General features: G+C 46.9%; 1 protein-coding gene across 1 annotated transcript; it reads right to left on the reverse strand.

Annotated features, from left to right (window-relative positions):
* Positions 1-467: 467 nt before the first annotated feature.
* ism2b (isthmin 2b) lies at positions 468-9822 on the reverse strand. The gene is made up of 6 exons (XM_030111044.1): positions 9448-9822; positions 5431-5682; positions 4195-4531; positions 2463-2600; positions 2297-2365; positions 468-2190 (listed from the first exon to the last, which is right to left on the reverse strand). The coding sequence occupies exons 1-6, from the start codon at positions 9556-9558 to the stop codon at positions 1673-1675; spliced, it is 1425 nt and encodes a 474-aa protein (XP_029966904.1). The 5' UTR covers positions 9559-9822; the 3' UTR covers positions 468-1672.
* Positions 9823-10623: the final 801 nt, after the last annotated feature.

A 10623-nucleotide genomic window follows, 5' to 3' on the forward strand; every position in this document is an offset into this window, starting at 1 on the left:
ACACAAAATGAAACATGGACACCTGTTGTTTTCTGTATGAAGTGACAAGAGGTTTCCCTTTTGTTCATGGGTGCCTTCGTTTCTCAGTTCGATTAGTGCACCAAGTTGAGTATAGAGTCATTTCAAAGCTTCGGCAAACTTAAAAAACAGACAAATAAATACTGTACAACACCATATATGTAATACTAGATTCATAAATCACGAAAATCATGCTTTCCTCCACAGGACACCTCTATGTCTACACACCTTCATGACGATGCAGCATTTCTGGCGAGTTTCCCTTCACAAGAACACTATCAACAACAAACGGCGAAAATTAAAGTGCCTTCCTTTAAAATTGATGAATCCAAAATGCAACAGCTTGTTCGCATCGATGCATCTGGTGGGAGAATTCCTGGGAAAAAAAAAAAGGTTTGGAGCAAACACCATAGAATGAGACTGGACAGAAAGGACAGGTCCTGGAGCTCTTTCCTGTCGTGTTTAATGATACGCTGACGATGTGATATGTAGAGTATCCTGTGTTGGCTGCAGTCTCAGGGATGTCCTTTCCATCCAATCAAGTTGAAAGACCCCCCTGAGCCACCAGCTGGAACAGCAGTGAAACCCCTCGAAGCCCACAATGCCTCAACAGCTACGATTCAGTTCTGAGGGTTTGATCAGCTTTTTCAAAACTGCACCTAATCATTAATAAGTTCATCAATTCCAATCAGGGTCGCAAACCCCAGTAATCTTAATTCCAATTCCATTTACACAAGATCTAATAGTGCTCCGCTGTCGAGGTAACTGAATAAATTTGTTTGTCATGGTCCGTTAGTCCCCCTGAGAACATTGTAGAGACACAGCTAGGAGCAGTCTAATCGCTGGAGTTCCTCTCTAGGTTTGCACCGTAGAGACTCGGAGGCTGGATTTCCACTGGCACCAACAGTCTGATTCTTTCTCTAATCTCTTTGGCACCCAGATCATATGTTTTCCTGGCTGTGACATCTAAAATTAATCTGTGTGACGAAACACTGCGTATCGAATGTGCCAGTTTTGTGCAATTTGCTGCCTGAAGGCTATTCTCATAACTCTAACTAGCGAGGTTCAGAATTGGCAATAAGAAGTTTCGGATAGTTCAGCTTAGCTTTCTGGTTGAGCACCAAAATTACAAAGTGATTTTGAATTGTTTGGTAACTCTGAAGACTAACTAAATACTCTGTTACTGTAGATGTATGTGGCATCATTTGGATCTAATAACATCCCGTTCCCCTCAAACCTAAAGGACTGTGTTGTAGCAGCATAGTTAGGATTTTACCATCCTGTATTCATGATGTATTTCTTTCACATAAAACCCAGGAAGCATGGCCAGGATGTTTAAGTGCTCCACTACACCATCAAAAAAAGCCAGAAGCTCGACAAAAGAAAGAGCTTGTTGTCTCAGCAGATCTGTAAGAGGTTATAAAGCGGTGGGATACCTGAAGTTTGTTTTGTCTTGAGATAACCAGTGTTCACCTTAATGCCTAAACTCCGAGTCACAACTGTAACCTTCCTCTTTGTAACTGATGAGTGAATGACGGCGGATGCTTAATACAGAACAAACGTTTTATGACTTTTACGGTGGGCTGTCTCCTCTCGAATTGGGAACTTCCCCCTCTGATTCTCCGAGTGAAGATGTACTTTTGGCAGCGGTCTCTCAGTACTCCCTGGCCTCTTCCAGTTCGTTCATGAACACGTCCTCGTGGGGGTTTTCCGGGCAGCTCAGTCCGTTATTGGGTGGCCGCACCGCGTGGAAGCGGCTCCAGTCCCCCTTGCACAGGATCCACGGCAACACGTCCACCTTGAAGTGCAGCTCGGGAGAGAACTCTGTGCTGATCAGGTTAGGCGTCCCTGCGCTTTTCCCCCGCGTGATCAGTCGCCCGCGGTCGTCGTAGCAACAGTGCTGCGCCGCCAGGGTGGACGAGTCGCCGGAGAGCGCAGACCGGATGCAGCTGCGCGCCGAGGGCTTGTAGATGTCCAGGTGCTCCTTGGGGCCGCTGGCGTCGCGCCAGCGGAACGGCCGGCCGTGAATCTCGTCGTACACGCTGACCACGGTGTAGGAAACGTCGGACGGGTACGAGCAGGGGCAGTGGGGCAGCTCAGACAGGACCTGGTGGAGGTACCGCTGCAGGAAGTCGCTCTTACAGTTGAGCCATTTCTCGCAGCTGTCCATATCTGTTGGAAAGAGGACGGCAGTGCCACGTCAAGCCTGAATCCAGAATCCAAAATTGGATCTTATAATATATCTGATTGAATAAACCTTGACTTGTCAGAAACTTGCCTGTGCCAAATGGCTCTGTGCCGTTCTCCATCTCAAACGGGAAAGGCTCCACCACGGTGTTGGTATCACCTACGAAAACGAGAGAGGAAGACGGATTTCAACTCAGAATAGAAATAGCTCATATATCTGTAACTTCGGAACCATAAGGTAGAAAAATAAACCTTACCGGGACAAGGCTCCAGGTCACATATAGAAGCTTCTGTCAGGGTGCAGAAGTAACCGCAGGACTTAGTCCTCTTCCTCTCACCATGTCCACATGTGGCAGAGCAGGGAGACCAGGTAGTCCACTCATCTGTCTCTTTATCTGTTGGAGAGAAACTGATTAAAAACTCACTCCTAAGCGCATGAAACACTTGCAACCTATTAAAGCAAAATGGAAATAAAGCTAACTAGGATTCATAAAGCCACATGCCTGGGGACGTATAATAAAATGAGCCTGAAAAATGATTTTTGGACTCAGGTGAAGGTTCAAACCGCTACCTGTAGTGCATCCAATATGCTAATAAGAAGCAGCTTCCAGTGAAAAAAGTCCAGTAAAACTTTGTTGACACAGACTCTCGAGTCTGTATTTCAACAGTCAACTGTTCCAAAATAGCGCTTCAAAGTTTTCTCAGCGTCTCAGTCCATACAAATGACAATTTTCTCCTGGGCTAACCTTTCCCATGCGAGCCCGTGTTCTTTTTAAGAAAGCTCCAGTAAAATTAGAGAGGGAAGCTGTGCTGCGGCTGTCCGCCTCCGCACCATGTTTCCTTGTGGTGTTAATAACACTGAAAACAAGTCATTCATGATTAAAGGCGAGGTGGGTGCAGAAATACCAGCCTGGGTGTAGCGAGCACCCAATTTTACTTTGTGGGGGCAGCCGGCTCGCCATGTGGCCATACAGGAATGAGGTCTCAGGAGAGTCTTAATTACAGAAGGAGCTAAGGCAGACATCCTAGATTTATGTTCGCCGAGTCTTCAGATGTGACCGCTTAATAGGCATTGTTGCCCTTTGCTGGCTCATCTATGCACACGACAGTCCAACAGATAAAGTGCAAAAAGAAGAGGGCAAAAGGGACCAGACTGAAAAGTAATTTCAGACACTTGTTGCCGCATTACATTTGAATCTGTGGGAACGATGAGTCTCTGACTGGGCAGTGGTCTGTAGTTGACCTCACAGGGGGATTCCCACACACTCTTTCATTCACTGGGTGCAGCTCATCTATTTTTTTTTTTCTTACTTATTATTTACTATTTTTACCACTGAATAAGTTGTCTGTGCAAGCTGAGACACAACACAAGTTATGCACAGGCCTTCGAGCCTCCCTGCATTCTTGAACCCACTCAAAAGGCTGAGCCGCAGAGGGCAGTGAGGGCCGCCAGGGTCTGGTCGGGGTGGGGGGGTGGGGGGGCCCCGGGGGTCCTGGGGAAGGATGAAAGGGCTGGCCAAATGGCCCCTGTCATTCCATGTTCCCAATCTGCCCTCTAATTGTCCACAAGCAGAAGGCTGTTTTGTCCCAGGGAACAGTGCCGGCCTCACGCTGCCATTAGCGAGCGCATCGGACCCATCTTCAAAAGGCAGGCCTCTGCGACCAGCACGACCAGTGTCGACTTCAAAGTGCCCATAACCCACAATGTCCTCACGGTCGAGTGCTCATGCTGCCTGGCATGCTGGCATCGTTTGGCTCTCTGTGACTGTCAGGACAGTTATCATACAGTATTTCCCATATAAGCTCTCTCTCTCTCTCTCTCTCTCTCTTGATGTCTCTATCCAGAAAATTCCTTTGCTTTTGCAAGTTTAATTTCATGTTTGTTTGTTTTTTCCCTAAGCAAACTTATTGAAAAAATTCTATCCATACAGAGCTGTGTTTCTGCGGTGCCATGACTTGACACGGACTGTACCACTTGGCAAAACTTACCATAGTAGCTCTGCATTGGATCCCAGCCTTCGTTCCAGCGAGGATCCCAGTCTCCCACTCCGCTGGGTAAGGGCTCCTCGCTGCTGTCATCCACTGAATAATCTTCCTCTTCCTCTTCCTCTTCCTCGCCGGTGTCCTCCACACCAGACCGGCTGTTGCTGTCCTCGCTGGAATCGGCGTCGGTGTAACTCCAGAACAGCGGCCAGAATATCTTCTTGCCTCCCAGCCAATCGACAGTGGAAGAAGGGGAGGAGGAAGAAGAGGGAAGCCAGTCTTTTTCCTTGGCGAGGTCCATCTCTACTTCCATCTGCGGGTCGTCAACCACTTCGATGGTTACCTATGTGAAAGCAAAAGCAGGTCTCAGTCACTTTGTTGTTGTCTTTGACGATGGCTTTTAACAGCTGGACAGCACAGCTTGGCCGTGTCAAATCTGCTTTTGTAGTTACGTGTGATCAGAAAAAGTAAAGCGCCACAAATTCTTTCCCCAGCTTTAGTGCTTCGCTTACAAGCTCTTCTCAAGAAATCAACCATGTCAAATCCTTGGAGGAGTTTTTTAGTAAGTGAACCCATTTCCTGGATCTCAGTCAGTCAGTCAGAATATGAGCATGAGCGCTCAGCCAACCAAACGATCCTCTCAGGGAGAGAATGTGAACCTTTATTCTGGATAACTACCTCTCATTACCTCAATATGACTCATCCTAGATGCTACGCTTCTTCCAAGAGCCCAGTTTAGCTGATGTGAAGACCAGGCGAGAGTAAGACAAAAGAGGAACACTGTGTTTCTCTAACCGCTGTAAAAATTCATTTTACTGTTTCTAAATGTTATTTTCTGCCTCAGTTGAGTTCAGTTGAATTTATATTTCCTTCTTTTCATCAGAGGATACTCCTTTTGTGTATATGATCAAGAGAATGCATCACAAATATACTCACATATACGTCGACAGCTATTTGTACACATCTCTAACCAAATCCTGATTACTCCGACAAAGGTAAGTGCCAGGAAATACGTTCCATTTTCACTTAAATTGAAATGATAAGAAGTTTAAAGAAACTCCTGATTACATCGCCGTTATTAGGTTTTAATTTGGTTGTTACACAACGACACAGCTGCGTCTCCGAGATAAGATCAAGTGATTGTTGATTCTGCATCACATTAAAGAACTAAATCAGGAACAGACATGACTGAAGTTGCTTTTCTACCCACTGGATAAAGACAAGGCTCCCTTCTATCCTCACCTGTATGTTGGGATTTTGTGAGTTAATGTCAGCGTTGGCCAAGTCGGGGAAGTTCTTCAGATCCAGGATGAAGGGTTTGGTCTCCTCCTCAGGCTCGGGCTGCGGGAGAACACCAACGGAGCGGTGCTGGGGGTGAGACCACCTCCTCTGCTGGCTGTGGGGCTCCGGCAGCAGACTCTGAACCTGGTTCTGATGCTCCATGGTTTCGGGGACGTATTGAACTCCGCCGCTATGAGCTGGGTGGCCGTGAGCCTGATGGAAAGTGCAGATAAAAGTATGAGTTCGACTGTTTATCTCGGCCACAAATTATCTGGTGCAGTAATTTCGGAGACTAAACAGCAGAAGAAAAGCTGTTGACGGAGAAAGCCTGAAAGCTTTATTTCTCTGTGTGACTGTGCAGATGCTGCTGTGAGAAATGAGGAAAAAAAATGGAACTGAGGCAACTTACAGGCATTTGGAAAGCCAGTGCCTTCTGCGAGGCTAATGACAAAAAGAGATCTATCATTTATAGTGGCTTATTGAGGAGTCTAAAACAATTAGCGCTCTGTTTTCAGGAAGTAATCGTGATACCAGCCACCACTTCACAGCTTGGTCAGCAATTCCAAAAAGCCCCTGAGGCATCCGACTAACCAGCCAAGTGACCAACCAGCCTTCGTTTCATTTTCCTTTTTTCCCACAACAGTCATGGCATCCAGGCCGTGGACAAAGAGAGTCCTGTGCCAGAGAGATCCTCTTTTAGCTTTAATGAGAGGGCCTGGGAGGCGTGGGACCCCTGTGCCGATGGAAGTGTGTCTGAACCTGCTGTGCTGCCGCCAGCGCTGCCGCCAGCAGGGCCACCTCTTAATTTGACCCTTCAGGTTTTGCAGTTACTCAGAAGGAGGATGAAACAATGATCTCTCAAATGAATGGACGTCAGCGGTGACACTAAACCGCGAATATCTGCCTCGCTCCTGAACTCCACATGGCCTGATTCTCTTAACTTTTAATAAGGCACATGTCAGTTCCATGTTGGTCAAAGCCAACGTCTATAACCCCTCTAATGATCCATTGTCAACTTATGCCTGTGGCATCCGTACTACCTCCAACGGGCCCAAAGATATGATTGGGGAAGAATTTGCGATTGGACTTGAGCCAATTTGTGGTCTCCTCAGTAAAACAGTGGCAGTCGGGTGGGGGGTTAAAGAGGAGAAGAAATGTCTGAATTAATGACCAGTCAGTTGATAATTTATGGTTATGGCCTCTAGAACAGGGCGTACTTTTCAGTGACTGCCGGCGATTGTCCCATAAAGAACTTATGTGGTTGGTCAAATCCAAGAATGTGAGCACATAAAGCCTGTTTACAGGAGGGGCTTTTCCATGATGACTGAAGCTGGCCCCCTCCTTGGATATCTGGAAACTGGCAGTTGTCATACTTATTTAGTGACTACGATAATCTCCAGATTATTCATCGAAGAACAGCAAACCTGGGTCATTATAATGAATCAGATCAGAAACCATCATCAGTGTCTGATTGAATTTAGCCAACATGTGACGCCGTCAGATCTGACCAGCAGCGGCGACGCAGACAACCTCACGCAGACACAGAAAAGGATAAAAGATTACGTCCAAAGTCAGGAGTGAGGCCACATACTTTCACACCCTCCTCATCTCGTCTTGTTACACATCTGGATCCTGTATTCCTTTGCCCTGTATATCACTCTCCTCCTCCTTTCTTCCTCCCCCTCCTCCTCCTCCTCTCTGATCCTGCTCTCCTCCTCTCGGTAGTGGGGCTCTCCTGATCAAAGGCCCGACGGCCGACGGCATGCCGTGTTTTTTAACACGCGGCTGCAGCGAGGGGACCTCGGTCTGTCGGCTTCGGCCAAACGTGGCCGTTTTGCTTTTCCGACGACTGTAAAGAGCAGACTGGGCGCTCGGCTACCATTACCGCTGCTCCCAGCGATGATGATGGTGGTGATGATGATGATGACACACATTCGGTCCGGGGAGAGGAGGTCGGGAGACTCGGTGGGGGCGGTGGGGGCCGAGGTGAGGGGTAGGGACGGGATCCGGTGGGGTTGGGGGCAGGCTGGGAAGGCATGCAGTGTGGCAGGCCTGATTTATGCGCCCGCAGATATCAAAGGCCCCTGCACTTGGCCGTTTCCAAACCATTGCAGAAGAACAATAAACTATGGACGCTCTTTGATCGCCATCTTTCTGCAAAATGGAAAACGGCACAACAAATGCATGCCTGGTGGAATCGGGGTGAGGTTGTAGAGTTTGGGGTGGGTGGAGAGGGTAACAAAGCAGCGAGAGGAAAACAGGTCCCAAAACCTGGAAAAGAGGCCACTTCCACACAACCCTCCTCCTTCTCCTCTCTTGTTCGCCGAGATATGGGGGTGAGGCCAGAAAACAGGAAATTCCACATTAACACAGAAAAGAGCCAACGTAAACAATCACATGAGTGACACTTGACCTGGGCTCCAGGATGAGGGATGGCGAGGCCTTGCCTTATTCTGGTTACATAAGCATCTCGTTACCGGGCGCCCGTCCCCCTCCTCCTTCTGTCTTCCTCCGCTAATCTCCCCTCTTCATCCACCACTTACGACACACATCCAGGCAGAGGTACGGCTCAGCCCTGCTCTGCCGCCTTCTGATGACCGAAGTCAACACTCCAGCGAGACTTTTCTTCTTCTGCGTCATCTTCTTCGCTGATGATTCCCCTCTTTTCCCTCCCTGCTTTCCCCTCTCTGTCTCTTTCTTGCCTTGGCATCAATCAGACAGATGATGAGAGAGAGAGAGAGAAAGTCCCAACAGGACGTCCACGGGAGGCCACACAAGACGGGGAGTTCAAAGGCTAAAAAGATTGAACCCTGACACAAACACACACAAACAGACTTTGATATCCAAATATGTCCGCGTGTAACACAAACATTCCCCTGGGCACACCACACACTGCACAGCGTGAGTGTGTGTGTGTGCTGACTTAGGATTTATGATAGCAGGGTGTATGCACAGAGATGGTAAACCTTACTATACAAGGAGAGAAGAGAGACAAAAGAAAGCTGCGCGGAGGAGGATTTCGGTCACTTTTGACTCGTCTGAGTCGTTTGATGCGTGATGGATCTAAATCATGCTACAGACGGACTTTGTTCAACTATTCCACCTTTTTTGATGTCGCTGAAATATAAAAGAACCAAAAAATTGTAAAAAGTTGAACTTGTGTTTCAAATCTTTCATACAAGATGCGTCACAATAGCAGAATTGTTTGCAATCTTGCGCTGTGGTCAGTTTACAGTCAACAAAATGCCATCATTCCTTTAGGAGACTAAATCAGAAGTGCATGAAATTTTAACGAAAGAGATCCGATCGGACTTTTCCAGCTGGTAATAACGGCATGTTTTGTAACTCTGGGCACAGTTCCACTCGTGTTGCTCCTCTCTTTTAACTCTAAGGATCAATAAGAGTGATTCTGGAGCTGATTCTGTTCATCTTGCCATCCTGCTGGGAATTTCCAGAGTAGCCCACGGCTACAGTGCAGTTTCTCTGACACATAAAAAAAATAAATTAATTAAATTATTCTGGGTATTAGCAGAGAAAGAAAACCTTTTATGGTCACTCCTGTAGTAGAATCCAGTTTTGAAAGTATTTACATTAAATTTTATTTCCTTGTAACAGAATTAGGTGTGAGTAAAAACCACAGTGAGGTCTTTTATTATGGTAAACTTCAATAACTCCGTATTTCTCAGGATATGACTACTTTAAAGACAACTGCACATTTGTGGGAAAAAGATGAGCCAAACTTTTTGACATTTTGATACAGTTTCTCTGTGAATCTTTTGTTTTTATAAGTTAGGATAAAATTAAAATATCAGCAAAGAGGGTTACAAGAGAAAGGAATTATACAACGTCCATAAAATGCAGTTTTGTGTGGAGCAGGTGTGGTTTTAACAAGATTTCTAAACTTCTTGCTCAACTTCGTGAGTTAAAAAACAACACCCAACGCGTTCACAGTGAGATGTAAATGTGTCCAAAACTTACTTTATGTCCAACGTTCTTGCGTTTAGTTGGAAATCCTGTCCCCAAACTGAGCAGAAGGATGGACCAGAGCACGAGCAGCATCTGAAATCTCCGCGCGACCTCCTGACGCATCTTCAAAACTTCGCGTAAAGTCGCGTTAAAAAAAAAGAAAAAAAAAAAAGAAAAAGAAAAGAAAGAAAGGGTACTTTTGTCTGGAGTGCAGGTCTAACTCTGCCTTTCTTCTCGCCCTCTCCGGTTCGTCTCCACCTCTGACTCGGGACGGATGGAGATTCGGCCTCAGTCCGTGTGGAAAGTGTCGCGCGTTATGAAGATGCGCACCAGCGTCCTGAGGTATCCCGCGCGCTATCCATATCTGGCACCGGCGCGTCGCGCAGCAACTGTCGATCCTCTCTCCCCCATAAAAAAAAAAAAAGAGAAATAAACCCAAACCCACAAGCAGCGGCCCGGGGGACGCGTTTTTTAAGCTCCCCGTCCGCACCGGCGCTCGCTTATTCAGCTACTTTAGAGCGTGACTCACGCGCCGTGGGTGGGTGGCTGCTTCCTTCCAATACATTGACATCTGGAGTTCATAGCGCGCGCGCTGTGCGTTTTGCTGGCGATCTGTCGGTTGCGTTAATCCATTATCCAGCTTAAGCTCACCCACCGGTTCTAGGGAGACGCGTGGATATGGGAGTGTGTGTTTGTGTGTGTGCGCGCAGCCAACCGGTGTCGGTAAAGTCGCCTTTTGAGGGGCCGATGCTGAAGGGGCTGGGTGTGTGTGTGTGTGTGTGTGTGTGTGTGTGTGTGCTCATTGCTCACAGCTGTGTGGGAGGGGGTGGGTGGGCATTGGGGCCACTGAGGTACTTTTTTTTTTTTTTTTTTTTTGACAAGGTGGGTTTAGTTTACACGTGGAGGCTGATTAACTTTCGCCAATAAAAGTTAAGTCGGTTTGTTTTCTCTTAAACCCCAAACCATATTCCACCCCAAGGTCTCAATCTCAACATTCCAGATCTGGAGAATGGTTTTTTTTTCCCTTGATTTTTTTGATAAGAAATAAAAAGATGTAAGTCAACCTGTTACTTAATTTATTCCTGAATTTGTGATCAGTCCAGTAGTGGATGAAAATGTCGTCCATGTACAGCAACATCACACTTCATGTGAAAAACTGAAAGATGAGATCTACGTTGGTCCTGCCTG

This window comes from Salarias fasciatus, chromosome 15, assembly GCF_902148845.1.
Source record: "Salarias fasciatus chromosome 15, fSalaFa1.1, whole genome shotgun sequence".
Classification (NCBI taxonomy): Eukaryota; Metazoa; Chordata; class Actinopteri; order Blenniiformes; family Blenniidae; genus Salarias; species Salarias fasciatus.